Raw genomic sequence first — 20,326 nt, forward strand, 5'->3', positions numbered from 1 at the left:
ATAACTGCCTCATCATCAGCTTAGCATCCCGCCAGCTGATCAATCATCCTAATGTAAAGAGATAGACTCTGACTGCTTTGACCGCAGCCGCATTCACGACGATGATCGCTCATTACAGCTTCTGTGAACTCCTCCTGTGAATGCTGCGATGTACACAATACATGCATGACAAAGCTGAACGCTTGCCCCTAAATTACAGTGAATAACTTCAATTAAAGCATGAAGTCGTCAGTATTTGGCAAGATACTTCATAATCAAAAAATCTCTCTAATTATACTGGGAGCTGTCTTTTTTATTAGAAGCAGCTTCACAAAAACAAAAAATGATCAAAATGAATCTCTTAACAATGTAGTTCTGTCAGAAAATCTAGGATTCTTCTTGCCAGGAGACGTTTAAATAATAAAAATGATGCAGATTTGGAGCCACCAGAATATCAATTCACTTGATATCTTTGATGAAGTTCTCCCTGCGTTCGCGCCGGCGCTCTCTCGATTCGAAGCGTTCTGACTTGAAAATAATGAGATCATTTAAATCGCATCTGCATATGACCGCAGATGCTTGCATCCATGTTGAATTGTGGCATTCATATTGCCTCAGCGAGCTGATAAGATTGTGAGTTTGAGGGCGCGTGGTGCGGAATGAGGAATTCTCTCCTGCGCATTGGATTAATGGAGTCAGCGACTCCCTGTGGCATCTCTCTGATAAATGCATATACCGGCTCTCTGCAAGAAGATAAACAAAAACAGCCCGAAGCAAGCTGTCGAGCCACAGGACACACGCACATACAGTATGCAAGAAAATACACACACAAGTGCAACGAAACATATCTTTGTGTATGCCCGTGTTTATACTTACATATGCTACTAAGAACACACACATCTTTTATTTTGTGAGCATTTTTTTTCTGGATGAATCATCAACCTGCCAGTCTTCCTCGGGGTCTCCATCCGGATGACTCATCCCTCATCAAACGCTGGCCTGTTGGAAAATCAACACAATCCCATTCACACATCCACGCATCCTGTCATTAACACAAATATGCTCAAACACAGATGTGCACGCACATGCACGCACTGCCTGAAAAACATAAACACAAAGAGCTTCCCTTTTCTGTATTCTGTCAGGGATGTCTTTCTGCATGTACTGCACTGCTGGTGAGGGAAACTCCTGGCAGATAAATGTGACTGTATATGTGTGTGTGTGTGCATTGAAAGAATGATCACATGCTCCATGTGATGAGTCATACACAGGATGGCTTGCCAGGGAGCGGCTGGCTGACTGGTTGGAAGCAGTTATGCAGGAAACTCATCAGCTATGCACCGTTGAGCTCAAGACTCCGGTGAGATTCCAACAAGCCTCCCTGACTTTCTTGTTAACTGATATTTGATTTGCAGCTGGCTGCAAAATAGCTGCCTTTACATGTTACATGCTGTTCTGGTGCGGAATCAAGCACCCCACTTTGAAATGCCATGTGACTTTAACAGCCAGTTTCACACCTCATTAGCTCATTTAATGCAATGGAAGATGAATACAGATGGTTTTGGACAGGATAGAAAAATCCCAACATGCATGCCAGTAATCCAACTCTTCCCGACAAGGTCAGTTTTTTTTCCAGCATCTTATTATATGTTAAATGACTTCGAATTATTAACAGTTACGAAGACACAGTGACTAAAAGCCTGATTCAATTTAATTTAAATTTATATAATGTCAAATCACAACAACAGTCACTTCTAGATCCTAAAACGGTACAGAGAAAATCCCAACAGTCACACAACCTCCGATGAACAAGCACTTGGCGCAAGTGGGAAGGAAAAACTCCCTTTTAACAAGAAGATGGAGAGAAGATGCATGCTGGAAACACACAACGAGGTGACAGGTGCTGAAGCATGATAGTTAAGCTATTATGCTCGAATATTCAACAGACCAACACCAAAAAAAATCTCACACACACACACACACACACACACACACACACACACACACTATTGTATCTATTGTATCTGTATCTATTTATGCTTAGAAATACATAAACTATTGCTGATGTGCGCCTGAGGCTGTCAACAAGGGTCAATTAGACATTTTTATATGTCATGTGAGGCAAGACAACCTCTCACTTAACATCTGCAAAAAAACACCTTCCCACACACATCTTTGACACTAATGTTGAAAGGATCAGCAGCTCCGTGCTCCCGGTCACGTCACACAAACACTGTGGTCAGGACACCTCAGCGGGCACGCGAGTGAAGGTGCACCATCAAAGTACCTGTTGAACCACTCTGATCCACTCTGCACAAAGCGCTGTAGAGTGGGTAGACTGCTATAGACTGCATGCACAGCACATCACTGTAATGGATTTTTAAAGAGTTGACCTCTGTATTTGGTGAGGCTTCACTCTTGTGGGGAAGGCTGAGAACAGTCAAGCCTGATAGAGCCTTTTAGATCACAGTGATCTGTCTTCTTTTTGGAGCTGTTTGTTTGGGCTTTACGACAGGTCTCAAGGGCTGCCCAGCTACTTAGTGCTGGTAGAAATACTAAAACACTGCGCTGCCTTATCTGGACAGTAGGTCTTCTCTTGAATATCGAGCTGATGTTTCATAATGAATCCATATCTTAAACTAGTCATCCGAATTTTTGGAACAGCTATTTCTGAATGAGGGCAACTGTCTCGTCACAGTTTCCATGTTAAAGATCGGCACCAGACTCCCAGCACGTACACGGCTGTCCTTGCTGCTGTCTGATGCATGTGGCTCACTCGTGTCACTATACTTAAGGACAATTTTTAGCACCAGGCTGTCAGGCTGCTCAATTCGCATATCCATTGCAGATACTGACTCTTACTGCATTGTTTATTGCACTCCTCACGCAACTGCTGCATATGCTTTCATACATAAAATCCCGTTTCATACATGTGCACATTTATATTGCATCCTACCTACATTTAATATTTAGCTTTTTAAAAAAAGCTAAATTGTTTTTTATTCGATGAGTGCTTTTATTACTGAGCTGTGCTACCTTTCTGGTCCAGCACTTTTCATTGTACTGTTAACTCTGTTTGGAGCTAATAAATCAGAATCTGAAGAGATTTGACTCTGTGCTGCTCGCATGTGAAGTCTCTGAGAATCGTTACTACTGAAAACACACACTCTGTAACAGAGGAGGCGGAGTAATGAGCGGAGCAAGCTGCAGTAGAGGGATTGTAATGATAAAAGACTTTCACCATGACACAGAATCCACATCAAATGTTTTAGACATGTTTTTATCCTCCGTCCACAGATCCATATGTGAAATGTATAATGTGTTAAGCCATATGTAGCTAATGCCAGTGTAAAGTAGGGAAGAGAGAGGAAAAAAAGGGTGGCGGGATGGTGGGGGAATAGAGATGAAGAGAGGGTGGATGGTGTGTGTGTATATGTGTGTCCATCCAAGTTAGGAAAAGATTGAAGAGATAAGCAGCCAGATCAAGCTGGCAGGAGAGATAAATGGCTACAAGACAAGTGTATGTGTGTCTATGCGTGTGCAAGTAAGCGTGTCAGGCAGGCACATGAGGGGCTGCCAGAAGTGAGACTTTGATGAAACAGCTGTAGGCAATGGCAGGAGAGCGATGAGACAGTGGGTCACTCATCACTTTGTTCTACCTTGCACCCCAGGGTGTGCATGTGTACTTGTGTGTGTGTGTCTTGCACTGGCCTTGCTATCTTCAACTCAAATGAAAATCACCTGGTGCACCTGAAAAATCTCTGGCAAACACATGCATCTCTCAAAACTCCCTCTGCAGATTTGGTTCCCGTTACAAAGTTTGGCATTCCCTTCCACATCAGTCATCTCTTCTCTCTCTCTCTCCTGGTACTCGGGATGCTGCTCTGGTTTTCCATAAGGCCCCCGATTTTGACATCTGGTGGCCTAGATAAGCAGGAAACGCACTGAGCACATCAGCTGATCGGACAGACTAAAGGCCGATTAAAGCCCATAATCTACCTGATATATAATGAGGTGAACCAGTCAGATCACAAAGGCAGGCGCCAACATAACCACTCAGAAAGGAGGACTACTCAGTGCGGTGCACATCTGTCATGGTCTGAAAAAGGCACCTTAAAAGTGTCATGCACGTTCTGTAGTTGGTGAAAAACGGAAGATTATTCTGTGCAAGTATGCATATAATATATGCATATAATTAACACAGATTTGCAGTGGATGTAGGAGTGTAAGTACGTATGTGTTGCCTGGCCTATCTAGTGTGTGTGTGTGTGTGTGTGTGTGTGTGTGTGTGTATTGTTTTTCCCCCACCCCTTTTTGTTCCAGATGCAAAGATGATGTGTATGAGTCATAGCCTTGTGGTGTAGAATATCAGTGATCTGAGTGTCCCTGATGAAGAGCAAATGTGGAGAGACAGACAGACAAGAACCCCACGGAAACACTCTGTGACAAAGCTGCTTGGTTTCCATGACAACCTTGGTGCGCTAGTGTACCCGGGAACATAATGTTTTTTCTCTAATGAGGCAAACTGGATCATTTTGTCCATTTACCTGTGTACCTAGCAGTCTCTGTTTCCTCCCTGTGCGTTTTATCACTCGTGCACGCCGAGCGGGGCGAAGGCGGGAGAAGGAGGAGGCGAGGTTATGACTGCAGCTCGTGTATTTACTTTGTGCAGTGCTGAGAAGGTAAATTGCTTCTTTGTGCTTCGATGTGAGACTCGCTAGACAAATGTGAAAAAGATTGCCTTCTCTAACTTACTGATATGCTCTGCAGTGGCAAAGTCAAGGTGACCTCCACACACTCCTCCTGCCACTGCTCTACAAACACACAAACACACACACACTTGTATGCACAGTGGCATGATAGCACCGTATCAACTAATGAAGTGTAACTGTTGGTTACGTCAACAGTCTCCAACTTTATCATCTCGGCGAAAGACATTTTTTTGCAAAACGAGGCAAAGGACAGATATGAAGGCAAATCTCACATGATCCACAAAATATCAACAAGCAGTAAAAGCAGTTATTATCTAAGTGTGGGCAGCTAATCTATGAATCTCAGAAAGTACCAGTGCTGCGCTGTTAACATTCAGGACAGCCTGTACTGAACTGTGCTGTGAGCACACTATACAGATGGCTTCTTAAGGGAGGTCAAGCACCCTCTCTTACTTTCCATCTCTCACAAAGGACCTTGCCAACACCTCTCTGCACTCGCTTTGCTAAAAATGGTTTGCCTGCACCCTCACTGTCACACAGGATAGCTTTATACCGGGTTCATATTTGATCAAAATGGAACCAAAATAACCCCACGGTCAAATTTCTAAACAAAAACTATGTTTTTGTTTAGAATGTGCGCTATTACTTGTCAAAAAGACAAAAAAGGAATAACTATGCATATGTTGCATTGTAATTAAACTATGTTGAAGTCTTCTGTTGTAGCTGTTTGCATAAGTAAAGTGCAGATGAGATTAGCGACACAACTGCTTCATTTGTATGGGTGAACTTGGCTAATTTAGTGCTGAATTTGTCAATAAATGGAATAAAAAGCACGTCCTTTTTCCTTGAAGCATAGAACATTAAAGTTTACCCCACTTCAGCTATTCTGGAAAATAACAATAAAATATCTCATCCTAATCATATTGGAAAAACACCTCCATATTTTCTTCAGTCCTGTCCACTCTAACAAATGAGACTGGTGAGATCGCAAAGACTGTTGTGGTTTAACACTTCCTAACCCTAACCCCTAATCCTAATCCTAAAGGTTAGGTGTTAGGGTTAGAAAGGGTTCCTAACCCTTCCTTATTAAATTATTACAATTAATGTGTAGTCTTAATGTGAGTTAATACTACAAATTAATAAGATTGAACCTGCATCGGAAACAAGGGTCTGTTTGGTTGGAAATACAGCGTCTTTGCAGCTGGATTCATACTTTCCCTCATAAAATTCCCTAAACTTTGCAAGTACCTCTTTAGATATGTAATGTGTATGATTTCAAATCTCTTTCAAAGGGGTTCATTTTTGGACAGCTGATGTGCACAGTCAAGGTGTGGAGACTTCTATTTTGGTTACAAACCAAACCGAGATGCCAGACGAATATTTCCAAAAAGGCTAATCCTAAATGTCTGCATGTCCCTGAATGCAACATGGATTCAAGATGGGAAACATTTCACTGGTATGCTTAAATTGCTTCTTAATGGCTTTTGCACTGTAGTGAAATAAATGAAGGCCTAACGCAACAGAGAAGAGCATTAACAGTTTGCACTTTGGAGGAAAGACAGGCAGAACCAGCAGAACAGTCCTTTCTGTTCTCAAAGCTGCTGTCCTGCAGTTCTGCACCGAATCCTGCACGTCTAATAGTGAGGGATGATCTCACCATCATGCCCACGATGAATGCTGGATCACTCAATTATAGAGCAACACAATGAATCATTCTCCTCTCCTCTGACAAGCTCCTCCACACTCAACTCATCTGACACCCCCAAACCACAGAAGATGGCCCCGTTATCTTCATAATGTGGATAAACAGTGACAGTTGCCTCAGACGGAAGGCCATTTAGATGGCAGGAGATCAAATGAGATCTTATTTTGGAAAAAAAAGTGACAAATCTGTGTCTGTAGTGAGGATTTAAAGGAAACAGAAAAAAGGTCCTGCTGAGATGTCTCTGCAGAATTCCTACCCAGCCAGGAGGGAATGAAATTAGTGAAGTGGAGCTTTGGTCTTGTGACCACACTCAGCTGACAAAAAGAGATACTATCTGCTAACATTTCAGTTTCTGTGCATGTGTGTCTTTCTCTGTCTCGCTCACACATTCATATACTTGTCCTGTTCCACAGTAAATGTGTCAGTCATGGGTCTCGTTGCTGGAACAGCCTGTCAGATCCCTTCCCTCCCCCCCTCGTGCCTCTTTTTCCTCTCTCCTCTCCATTTTTGGACATTTTCAAAAGGATGTGGAGGGATAAAAGGGTTCATACTGAAAGAAAATGGTGGCTCTTAAAGCAAAGCTGTGTTCCTTGGGATTATCGGGATTTCGTGGTGATCCGCAAAGAGTCAAAAGGGAATAGGTCAGCATTCGAAATCTCACTTTAACAGCCTGGGTGTTTGGGAATTTTTCAGTAAATATTCAGTATAAGATACTGTTTCACTTTAATGAAACCATCCTCTCACTAAAGCCTGATTCATGTAGAAAACAACAAAGAGCATGTGGTAACAGTATACTTATAACAAGAGGTTATGAGGAACTAACAAGCTACAAAGGAAATGATTTTTAAATCAGCCTTGCCACAGTAGTGTACGTCTGCATGCACACTATAGATTGGACAGTTTGGCCGTATGGTTGGGCGTCATCTCACATAGGTTTTCGTGTCTGTGGTCTCGCCTGCTTCTGGGAAGCCACCCAAAGAAAATGGACAAATTTAATATTGTGAACAGAGATCTTTCGGAGGTTACCCTGAAATTAATTTGACACTGTATATTTGACGACCGGTTGCATATTTGAAAAACAATCTGCCCCGAGCAGTTGTGTCAACAAGCTGAAACTGAGCAGCAGGGTGCAGCGTTTCCCGAAAAGTATTTGTGGTTTATTTTACTGGGAGAGTCTCCCCTCTTCACTGTTAAAGCATCAGTCTGAAACAACAATGCCTTTCAAAGCTCCTGTCCCGGCAAGTACTGTAGTAGACTCAGCTCAGGGACAGACACAGATCGTCCAGCACGCAAGGAGGCACAAGTATGCGCAAAGTGGTCATGATGAGTCAGAATGTAGAAGACATGAAAAGATGCTGAAGGAGTCCAAAACAATATCCGTTTCCCAAGGCCTCACAAACTGTCCCTTTAGCTGGAGAACACAAGGTGTCCTTGTGTTGAGAACATTTTCAGCGTGCAGGATTCAAGTTTTGAAATCTTTATCTACAACATAACCAAGCAGGTTTTGCTGCCCTATGCTAACCTGTAGTGCCTAAATACAAAAGCAGAAATAGAAGAGAAAACAAAGGAAAGCCAAGTAAAAAATAACAAAGTTCCCACATGGACAATCATAGCCTGTGGACTGAAAAACTATCACCCTCACTGCTTTTTAACCCTATTTAACAGTGATTTAGGAAGTCTGACGTGAATCGTCTTCAGATTACTTCAACAAACTGGATCTGCAAGGGCTGCTATCATTTTGCACAAAGTACACAATTGTTTTAATTTTCCACTATCTTTTAACTATATGTCATGTTGACTTTGAAAATCATTGGATGAATACAAGTTCCATAAAAATGTAGGTGATCTACGTCACTCTTAACTGAAAACTGTTGGCGGCTGGGTTCAGCATTTAACTTCAAAGTTGGAGGACTGTTTTTGAATTTAAAAAATAACTTTAACAAAGAAGAGGAAGGATTTATGGACATGATCTCATCCTTTTCTGGTAGAAAACCGTTAGCTGAACATTTGTGGAACTACGACTGAGGCGTACACACGAGAGACTTGGGATCAGGTTAATTGGGCAAGACTGTTTTCCTCCATTAACTGGCGGATACGATGACTGTTTGAACTGCCGTTCTTTCAGTCAGCCAAGGCCCTTGTTATTTCACAAGTGCTGGACTTTTGCCATGTTGCACAACTCAGAGAATAGGTGAACCCAGAAGAGCAGGGTTAACCTGGCTGGGGCTGGAGCAGTACACTGACCGTGGCTTCATGTGAGGAAGTTGAGGATTGCTCATTATTTCACTGTCAATGAATCAACAGATTTAATATGGATAAGGTCTTCGGTGGCAAATACTTCAGCCCGGAGCAATAGGAGACTACGACATTGTTTCCTTCCTGAATGTTACATGCCGGATAGCCTGCTGACCCCTGATGAGATGGACTGTGTGTGTTGCAAGGCACACAGAACTGCCAGTGCTTATCCCAACATGTGTTTCCTGCATGGGAATGCTTAGAGTAATGCAGTATGCTTACAGTAAGTGTGCGTGTGTGCATGTGTGAGAGTGCGCACAAGCAAGACAAAAAAGAAGGAAAAGGCAGAGAGAGGGAGAGAGCAAAAGCATATCCAAGGGGATCAAACCGAAACCACAGGATATTTCTGACCTTGAGGGCGAGTGGGTAAAGCTGGGAGGGTGGGGAGAGGAAAGAGGGGAGGAAAAGAAAAAGAGAGGAAAGCTGAAGGAAAGGAACAAAGAGATGGAGGGAGCGAAAGCGGGGAGAGGAGACTTTGCAGGGCAGCTGGAAAACCTCCAGAATCCTCTGCTCAAACCAACCATAAAATTCCAACTGAAGCCTCAAAACCAGTATGAGGACTGACGAGGGTTCCTTCTGCCCACAGTTTGTGTGTTCACATTTGTGTGTGTGTGTCTGTGCCACACACACATTTACTTGTGTGCGTGCCATATGTGATTAAAGGGTCTGAGCAGAGGAGGCCAGGAGGCAGACGAGTGATGCAATCCATGGAAGCAAAGTAGAAGACACCAGGGCGGCAGGAAGGAAGGGAGGGAAGAGAGGAAGGAGGAATTGTTGCTTCTGGGGATCCAGCTCTCCAGGAATGTGCTGACGGTTGTGGCCCACACAGTCGGGGAGTGTTGCATTCTGGAAAAAATTCTGCGGAGGTGATAGCACCTGTTTTGAGGCGCCGCAGATCGCAAACGGATAATAAAATCGCACATTATAAAAGGGATAGACTGTGTGAGTCATTATTGTTAATTTTCAACGACACAACAAAGCTTTTTTCTGTGCAAACTGGTCTCTCACACTGCAAGCTGAAGGCCTGATTGCACCCTCACGCAGCAGCGGAGGTCTATTTCGGTACAAGCTACACAATGTCCACAAGCACCCACACAGGCTCTGTGGGTAACGTGATTGGTAAGCCTGGGCAAATAGTCTATTTATGAACATCGTAAGAGTGGGCAGTTGTCCTTGAGCTGGTTTGTCTGCCGTCTGAAGTGCTAAGTGCTGTATACAGTTACAATAGATAGAACATTCACAAGGACAAGTAAGGTGGAGAGTGGGTGAGGAGGGGGGAGCTGAGAGAGTACTGGGAATAGAGATGGTGAGTCAGAGGCCATTTGGAAAGTAATTTCATCTCTGAATGCTGTATATCTTTTCATCAATGAAAGGAAAGTATTTTCCAAACCAGGCAGGCGCAAGAAGAAAAACATCTCTGTTTGGTGAAATGGAGCCTATTTGAATGGGAGAGGACAGGCACGATTCCTTTTGCGCTGTATTTCAAAAACTTAACGTTGTTTGTTACAGTACACCGCATTGAGGATCTTGGAACGAACCTTGTTGCTTATTGAGGGATTGGATATGGCTAAACGCTGGCATGGTAATGTGCCCCTAAATGATGAGCAGGGTTTAATTTTTTTTCATGTAGTACACTATGTACAAGAGCATACTTACTTGATTAGTTTGTAAATTTTGACAGGTAACTTTTGTCACAAACTGAAGAAGTACTGCGCTTATCAGACAATTGCAAAAGGATTACTGTTATTTTGCTGGCTGATGTTAACTTGTCAAGCATCTGGCAACAAATGCTAAATAGACTTAAATACCTTAACACGTAATAAATAAATAACAATAAACCCCAGAACACGTGCAATATTTAATTGTAATACAATGTAGCAAATGACTGAAGCCACTGTCTGCGCAGTGATGGTGATGTAGTTACTGCAGTCAGGCTATGCATGTTACAGCATAGGGTTTCAAAAGGGTTATTATGCAGATTAACACAGAATTATAAATCCCCTGTAATGTGTATAGGTAGCTAGCACTAACAGTCTGGCAGTATATTAATCTCCTATTGGCTAAAAATCTACTATTAAACCTACCTAAGTTTGGATGGTATTAAGAGTGGATTCATCGGCTGGGCACAATGGATATCTGTGCCAATTTTACTGAAAGCCATCAAACACATTTGAGATCCTCATACTATAGACAATGCCATGCCTGGAGCCACGGTACGAGTATGACTAAGGAATGAGCATTTTTTTGCTATCGTATGAGCCTATCTGGCCTTCTACATAAACCTTAAGTCTCAGCACTCATGACCAAAAAAACAAAAACAAAAAGTATCACATTTCCTCATTATGGCATGGACAGTCTTCTGCAATTTTTGTGAATCATTGGTCTCATATGTCTTGATGATACATTGTGGTTTTAGAGGTTCCAGTGATATTCTGGACTAGCTAAATGTGGTCTGGCGTCCAGCCAGTCAAAAAAAGGAAAAGAAAAGGGAAAAAGGAGAAGGGTGTTGGGTTGAAGTGTTAGACGAGAGTACCATAGACAGGCCTGGACTGCTGTGTGTATCCTGGCAAAGCAACCTTGGCCTTGACACGACTGCACAAACATGTACAGTATTTGAATCCTGACCAGATTCTTACTTACATAACTGCCGGTGGAAGAGTTGCGCTCATTTACTAAAACAAGTGAAACAGCTCTGCAAATTTTCATAAAATCAAGAAAGTGCACAAAGTAGGAACAAGCCATTGACAAAAAAGCATTGGTATCTTAATTAAAGAAGTATGTTTTTAGTTTGCAGAGTTCACTGACTGGAGGGGAAGGGAAAGACACCACAGAATACTGAGTTGGACCGGTTTGTGTTGGTCTGGCATCAGCTTTGTGGTAAATATGGGCAAGCACAAAAAGAATTCTGCGGTTATTCTTGGACCACCACTGTCCGCACTTCCATGTAATGTTCGGCTGTTTACCATCACTGGTTCAATTCATGTGCTGGGATTCTGAGTCAACAAACCCCACTAAAGGTCTGCAGAGGTCCTGCAAGGACACAAACTGGCTTACCCTTCACAGCATCCAAATTAAAGTGTTTGTACAGTCCAGCACACAAGCCTAGCCCAAACATAACCATCACAATCCAACTCCCTGAATTCTACTGTTGTGTTTTTTCTTTTCTTTTTTTTTACAGTGTGTGCGCACTCTGTAGCCTCAAATTAAATCTGCCTTGGCTCTCACTTTTGCTTTTTCACTCACACAGTGCACATTTTGTCGTGTTGTTTGTGCGCTGTGGAATGTCAGCACTGGTATTTTCAGTCGTGTGGAGGAGTCTGCCCATAGCAGAACAAACACAGCCCAAAAGTCGGCGCAGTGTTTTGTTTGCTGAGCCCATCACCTTTCAGCAGGCTTTTGCACGTCACCTTCTTCTCTGGCAACCTAATGTGGGAATTTAATTCGTTACTGGAAGAACCCCTGGCTACTAGGCATGCCATAGTCTAGCAACATCTGACACCTTGACTGAATAACACAAACTGCACTGGAGTAAAAAGTCAACCAGTATCAGCTGAAAGTAGATCAGATAGTCTTGTTTTTGCAATGACTGTTTGACCTTTTGTTATTTCAGCGATGCAGCATGTGTTCATCCTCTTGATTACAGATGTCAACCACTGATGACATGTAGAAACAGTTCATCTATTTTTCTACCCAGTCTTCATTCTGACAAAGCCTCCTGTCACATCATAAACCACAAATACTGAAGTGCCCTTCATATTTACCCTTGACTATACCACAAACCAGAATCTGCTTAACTCTTTACTGTGCTACACAGGAACAATGATAGTGCGACTTAGACATAACCACCACGATTGCTTAAGCTATTCTTTTATCATTTTTGTAAAGCGGCTTCTATAAACAGAAAACATTTATATAGGTCTTCTAGGCTGACTGAAACCTTCATTTAGATAAGCCTTAAACAACAAATGTGCTCGCAAGCTCAAAGTGTAAAATGCATATATGTCTTCTCATTATTTTCCACAAAGTAATCAGTTTCTCATTAAACTCTCCCCCGCCCCCGCCCATGCTAATACTTTACACAATATTAATATCTATGCAAATACCTTTAATTCCCATCAGCCTGCAGTTGCAGATTATCACAAATGCAGATGTTTTGTGTATTGTAAGGACCTGTTGTATGAAAACGGCGATCTGTAGAATATAGTATATATAGTAGGAAAGCAACCAGGACCAGGTGAACACAGTGTTCCAGGTCAGAGCTAAAGCCTCCACAGCGCTGCACACAGAGAGCAGCATGAGTCACCGGAACAGAGAGATTGCTAGCTTGCAGAATTCATTAAGACAAATGTAATGGATTTCCTCTGGAAGGAAAAAAAAAACCTTGGCAGCTGCAGAACAGCACCCCAGTGAATCCTCAAGTAGGTTTCCATACACCTTTGGAATGGCAGCATTTTGCAACCCTGCAGATGATATATGTTTGGTCTGACTGTAAATGAATTAGCTTAAGTCCTTCAGCATGCTGGCCTGTTTTACCTCGGTACTGGTATTCCCTCTGCAGCACTAAACTATTACACTATATACAGTCCATGATATTATACAGGGAAATTATTTGACATCAAAGAAGGCTGCCACGTGATACTAGCGACCAGAAAGCGAGCTACATTATAAATTACAGGCACTCCTGAAAACTGTCCAGCCCTAAAAGACTGCAGACTGTACATAATGCATAAACACAAAGTGTTTTTTTAACCCAACACAAGCGGTGTATAGCGCGTTGCTGTCCTACTGTGCCATGCTGCCACCATGTGGGTGCTAGGAGTAATGTTTTCATAAGCATTATCTTCTATAGCGATTAAGAGTTACGGTAACACGGGGACTTGGCTGTCATTGTTCTGTAAGCAGTTTATTTCACACAAAATAAAGGCAGTTGCAGTAGCATGAAGACTGCAGTATCCTATTGATTAAGCAAATGGACAGTATTTTGGCGCAAAGGTAAACCGATATAAAGTGCTATCTAGCTAAATTAGCACAACAGTAGTCACGGGTGAACAAACGTTCGAACACCGTCTAGTTTTAGATAAGGTCCTGCGCTTATAGTCAATAACCCGACACAAAACGACCCAGAAACAGCAGCTGTACTCAGCAAATTACGATTTTAAACGCGACTGCAAAATAAAGACTGATCCCAAATCAGTCTAAACGGCACCGGATGTCGGCAAAGTAAAGAGACAAGTGCCGTTTTCGTGAGTGACTTGTTCCAGGAAGTGCTCTCCGCCGAGTAGAGCATTTCTGAAGGGCTGCCATTTTACCGAGTTTACGGTAAGAAAACTTGCTTCGTTTCGCTGTGTATATTGCTGGCTGCTACACTGCGTGCAGCGTGTCGTGCTACGATGTTGTGTTACCAAAGAAACACACATTAGTTACATACGAAGTGCTAATTTTTTTGTAGCTAACCTAGCTTGTTTGCCACAGTGCATGTGACGCTGCTGTTAGCATTTGCTGTCAGTGAGTGGTATCGAGACAAAACCACAAACGTGTTACATTTAAACCACTTTAAGTAATTATATGTAAGTTTTTCTGACATCGGGGTCATTTTAAGGAACTCGCTGAGCATTTACTGCCCTCTAGTTAATTATTAACTGCCAATTCCCTATTATTGTGTTCATCTCATTTCCTACTAGACTAAATGTCACTTTAACTGCTGTAAAGTTAGCCTCTTCTAACGATGGCTCAAGCTAATGTAGATTTAAGCCGGTATAGTCTTTTCATAGCACATACACAAATGTCAGTGCTGAGTAACAAACCCAGCCAAGCTCATGTTTTTCTCAGGTGCCCGAGTGAACGATGGGGAGCAAAGCGGTCCAGCTTACCTCAGGCTCGCATCATGAGCACATTCTGGCTTCTCTGCATGACCTGAGGCTGCAAGGTCAGCTGAGTGACGTCACCGTGCAGGTGGACTATGAGGGAGATGTGGAGGAGTTTCATGCCCACCAGGTGATGCTTGCTGCATCCAGTGGCTACTTCAAGAAAATTCTGCTGTCTCCGGACGCATCTCGTGATAAACTGTCTCTCTCAAATATGCACTCGGAGGATTTCTCTGCATTTCTGGAATTTGTGTACACCGGTAAAGTTGAAGTTGCCAGAGACAAGATAGGTAGTGTTCAAGCAGCGGCAGAGTTTTTGGACTGTGATGATCTGCTGAAGGTTTGCGGCGAAGCCATAAGCGCAGAAATGATACAAAAGCCCACAAAGAAAAGCTCAAAAGTTGTGGCTCCAGATGATGTGCATGGTGCTCAAAAGGAAGAAAAGGCAAACGGGAAGAGGCATCGTAGAAGCTTGCTGGTTAAGCGGCAGCTGTCTCCACATAGGCTGGTGACAGAAGTCACTTCAAAAAGATTCAAGGCAAAGAAAACAGTGAGGGATGAAAAAAGGCGGGGAAGAAAGCTACAGGTGAAACCGTCTGGCAGTAAGGTGCAACAGAGAGGCGTTTGTACTAAAATAGTGCCTTTAAACATCAAAAATCAAACTATTGATAAAGATGGAGAGGAGGATGGGAGCAGGACTGAAGATAAAGCTGAGCCAGAGAAAGAAAAAGCCAAAGAAGACGAGTGTTCACTGGGAGACCCTGCCTCTGATGGGGATGACTGGGAATGTGAGGACGATGCGCAGAGTAAGGATTCTGAAGACCCGTTGTTTTTACCACCCGGAGAGGAGGAGGAGGATGAGGAGGAACAATCCAAGCAGACTTTAAAACAATCATCCAAGGCCCAGTTCCAGTGCAACAAGTGCCAGCGGACTTTCCACTATGAGAAGAGCTACTTAAAGCATATCAGGTAACATGATAATAATGCTTTAGCTCTAATATAGCTGGAATTATGCACTGCAACGTACAGTACAGTATGTGCATTATATCATAATGTACATGGTATATATTTTTAAATAATGCTGCAACTTGTTGGTGTCTTGGTGAGTACGTACCATGGCGTGAAAGCAGATGTGGTTTATCGCTGTGAGACCTGCTCGCAGACCTTTGCAAACCGCAGCAATCTGAAGATCCACGAAAAGCACGTTCACAGTAACGAGAGGCTCTTTGTCTGCGAATCCTGCAACAAGACCTTTAAGCGAAAGAAGGATGTCGTCCGCCATCAAAGACAGGTGAGGACCGGTAGAATTTCTAACAGCCATATTAATGTTATTTTAATGATAAAAAGTATTAAATTTGTAATAATCCAATTTCTGTGAGAGTCACATTTTTTTATGTGGAGTTTCTGTCGCGGCTGCTTAGGTGCATGAACGCAATCTGCGACACATCTGTCCTGACTGCGGGAAATCACTCAGCTCCAAAACTGCCCTGTTGTTGCACGAGAGGACACACACAGGCACAAAACCCTATGAGTGTACTGACTGCAGGGCCAGATTTACCCAGAACTCTGCCCTCAAGATGCACCGCAGGTACGGAGGTGGTTAAATAAAGCCTCGGGGTAGGGGTGGGCCTGCAAAAGCAAGAAATTGACCGAAAGCTTTTAATCTTGGGAGAGTATTAAGGGGGTCATTTGAGTTATTCTCTTTATAGTGAATCCTTTGATATTAGCATCCCGCTACTTAGTCATGAAATGCATCACCTTCAGCCTTCCTGGAGAACAGTATGCTAAATTAATAGCTCAGACCAGGCATCTTTATATATAGACTACTTTCACCAGAAACAGCTGGAATATCAGGCTGAAGGTGCTGCCATCAATTGGAGATCAGGCACGAGAGCCTCCTATGTTACTTTACCGTCAAAGAACAACTGGACTGTTTTTTTTAATGGCAGTTCTGTGTGTTTGGTGCATCCTACATGTTTATGTAGTGTATGTGTAAGCAGATGATGAGGTTTAAACCTGTGTGTTTACACATGTGTAGGACTCACACAGGAGAGAAGCCATTTGCATGTGATGAGTGTGATGCACGGTTCACTCAGAAGCACATGCTGGCCTACCATAAGAGATCGCACACAGGTAAAACCATAATTGAACATTAATAACTAATCAGATTTGAGCATTGTCATCAAGAGCATGTTTCATCTTGTCATTTCTTTACATTTCTGTGCTTTGGTCATTTTTGGCATTACATATCTGTGGGAAGAAAAGAAAAAGAAAGTTTTCACATGACTTTATGCAGTATGTTAAAAACTAAATACACCCCATGATTGAGTAGCTTGTAAGCCATCTTTAGCGGCAATACCTTGAAGGAATTGAGCTCTGCGTGGCTTTATCTGTCTTTCATTGTGTTGTGGAGGAATTTTGGCCCTCTCTTCTTTGCAGTGTTGTTTCAGTTCATTGAAATTTGCTGGCATTTATTTATGCACAGCTCTTGTACACTCCTACCACAGCATTTGCGTCAGGTTGAGGTCTGGACTTGGGGCCATTGCAGCAACTTGATTCTTTTAATTTAAAGTCATTCTGTTGGAGATTTGCTGCTGTGCCTGGCATCGTTATCCTGTCCTGCATGACCCATTTTCAGCCAGCTGTTATCTGTCAGACAGATGGCCTCACATTTGACTCTAGAATACTTTGGCATACAGAGGAGGTCAACTGAATGACTGCAAGTTGTCAAGGTCCTGTGATTGCAAAACATCACTCCTCCACCATCGGGCTGGAAAGTCAGTATTGTTTGTTTGTTTTTTGCCAAATGTGCCACTGTGCATTATGGCCAAATATCTCAATTTGTCACCTGGTCTGTCCAAAGGAAATTGTCCCAAAAGTCTCGTGGTTTGGTAAGATCCAACTTTCCAAACCTAAGTTGTGCTGTCCTGTTCTTTTTTTTTCCCCCCGTAGTGCCCAATAAACTTTAAAATTTAACATCCTGGGTTTTTTGCATTGCATCTGAGCATTGCACGATTTGAGTTTGAGTTCAGTTTGTTTGCACATCCAGACCAGCAAACTACCAAAACATCTGCTTTTATAGACGTGCTCACGCTTGCGGATGATCAGCGAATTAAGTACATTTGATTAGCAGCACCTGGCATTAGCATTAATGGCTGTTTTCTGATTCATGAAGTGTTAGGTTTTTAAAAAATACCCTCATTAAAATATCTTGAAACAGCTAATCACCCGAGGATGCTTCGTTGGGATGTGTTACAGTTTTTATCCTCTGCGCCTATAGTTTCTCCCTTAAAGCTCATTGGAGATTATTTTTTTGGTCTATCTCCACAAACAGTATTTCTTAAAGAAAAAGTCCTGAAGTGTGAGCACACTAAAAACAAAACTATCTACACATACAAGACCATAACTTTTTGTTCTCTCGTGTTAGGAGAGAAGCCATTCATGTGCGAAGCCTGTGGGAAAAGCTTTGCATCTAAAGAATACCTGAGACACCACTCAAACATCCACACAGGCTCCAGACCATATAAGTGTGAAACTTGCGGTAGAGGCTTCGCTCAGAGGAACTCTCTCCACCAGCATTTAAAAATACATACAGGTGAAATGTAGATGTCGTTTTTCATTTAATAGTTATATTACATTGAATTTATAGGTGATTTTTCATTAATCTCTTCCTCAATATTTTTTGATATTTTCTTGTTTCTTTGGTGGTTGTCAGGCGAGCGTCCGTACAGCTGTAAAGACTGTGACAAACAGTTCACTCAGCTCAACGCACTGCAGAGGCATCAGCGTATTCACACAGGAGAGAAGCCCTACATGTGCGGCCTCTGCAAACGCACATTTACAGACAAGTCCACCCTACGCAGGCACACTACGGTGAGCAATACTTCTTAGAAAAAGTAGTTTCACCTACACGGGTACAGAGTTTGTTTAACTTGTATTGTGGCAGGAGCTGAAGTTCCCGTATTTAGAAAAAAAGACACATAAGCTGATGATTTTTGGATTTTTTTGTATAGTGATTGTAGATCTTAAAAAACAGAAAAAAGAAAGAAGCCTGCACTGACTGCTGCAGAAATAACATCGGATTCTTTGACCTTCAGATTCATGACTCAGATGCTCCGTGGAAGACATACCTGGTGGTGCTGGAGGGAAATGTGGAGGAAAAGAAGCCCAGATCTCCTACTAAGATAAAGACAGAAGAAGCAGGACCAGGAGAGCATAAGAGCACGCCCAGGAAAAGTGCTACAACTGCTGCTGGCGATGCTCCTGATGCTGGCGATGCTCCTGATGCTGGCGATGCTCCTGATGCTGGCGATGCTCCTGATGCTGGTGGTAAAACCCATACCGACTCCATTGTGATTCCATCTGAGCCAGTCAGTGTTCCTGCTGAGTGGCTGACCAGTCACGGAGCCATCGCTCTGGTCAGCCACAGCACTATCGGCGGGATCACCGTTATCCACACGGATGTCACACCAGGGACTCAGATCCAGCCCATCGTAGCCACTGACAATACAGGGACCAGTGTCATTTCTTTAGATGGGTCAGCCATCCCTGTTCCCTTCCCTTTACCAGTGTCCATGGCTCACTCTGTCCCCTTGTCCTCTGAAGCGCCCTCTACTTCTCTGTCTGTATCCACTCTCTCAGTTCCAGTTTCTGAGGGGTTTTTAGCATCAGTCTCACAGATCCCAGGAGTTTCGACATCATCTGTACTGGAAGCTGCAGCTTCGCAAACTATTTTGGCTCCAGTTTCAGACTCTAAAGCCGCTTCAGATACTGAACCTCCGGACCCCAACATTCAGACTGTGGTTATTGGTGAGAATGATTGTGGGAGAAAACAGCCAGTATCCAAAGTGAAGAACAAGAAAGGACTAAACTGAGACCTCAAAATAAGATGTGTGTAGGGGGTGAATGTAAATAGCTTATTTTACTGGCTTTGGGGAGTTTTTAGCTGTCTCAAATCAAATCATGCTACCTTATGTGTATTCTTTGAGTTTTTCACTATTATAATTATCTGAGTTCTGGTGTTTCAGGAATAGCGTTAGCACTTTTTGTTTGGCATTTCAATATCACACTGTTACAGAGGTGAAGCTAAAGTTTAATCTGACACAAACCCCAGTGAATACAAATGAAGTGAAGATTGTAATCAATTACACATGTTCAAAAGCATGGTTTAGAATATTTTACAACACTTTTGTATTAATTACAGAGAAACGCTCTGCATATAAAATACTGCAGCTGTGAAACAGCAGCAACGAACTTTTGATCATTTAATCTAACTGTGAACAAAATTGCTTAAGTCCTTCAAAATCCTGGCACTTGTCTCTGTTTGAAATTGTCCCTCAGCCTCCTAGTACGCACAGCTAAGGCATCAATTTCAAAAATATGTCACCTTCTTGTTATCGCATTCACAAAATTTTCAGAAAACTTAACCTCTGACCCTGAGGTCACTGAGAATAAAACCGGTCTGAGATTTTATTAGATACACTTTTGGTGTTATTTTGAAAATCCTACGTTGCCTTGATCTCGAGTTATCGCATTCACAAAGTTCGGTGTCCACTTGCCTGCCTGACGACATCAGCCTTTTACAACAGAGGGGTAAAAAACTATTTAACAGAAAACCTTGAATAAGAAAAACTACAGTTTAAGCTTTTTTTTTTTTTTTTTTTAAATAGAAAACAAAATGCTATCATTTACATGTAAAACTTTGTCATGATGACACACACATGACAGATGAGGCCAGAGTACAAATATTATTCAAGATAAGCTAACCTGCT

General features: G+C 42.5%; 1 protein-coding gene across 1 annotated transcript; it reads left to right on the plus strand.

Moving 5' to 3' along the window:
• The first annotated feature begins 13,653 nt into the window (after positions 1–13,653).
• gzf1 (GDNF-inducible zinc finger protein 1) lies at positions 13,654–20,027 on the plus strand. The gene is made up of 8 exons (XM_085246385.1): positions 13,654–14,010; positions 14,521–15,524; positions 15,663–15,846; positions 15,977–16,143; positions 16,594–16,688; positions 17,983–18,150; positions 18,271–18,428; positions 18,653–20,027. The coding sequence occupies exons 2-8, from the start codon at positions 14,536–14,538 to the stop codon at positions 19,427–19,429; spliced, it is 2,538 nt and encodes an 845-aa protein (XP_085102511.1). The 5' UTR covers positions 13,654–14,010; positions 14,521–14,535; the 3' UTR covers positions 19,430–20,027.
• The last annotated feature ends 299 nt before the right edge of the window (positions 20,028–20,326 follow it).

This window comes from Mchenga conophoros, linkage group LG15, assembly GCF_057382185.1.
Source record: "Mchenga conophoros isolate Kocher_MC1m ecotype Shallow Benthic linkage group LG15, M_conophoros_male_GT1.1, whole genome shotgun sequence".
NCBI lineage: Eukaryota > Metazoa > Chordata > Actinopteri > Cichliformes > Cichlidae > Mchenga > Mchenga conophoros.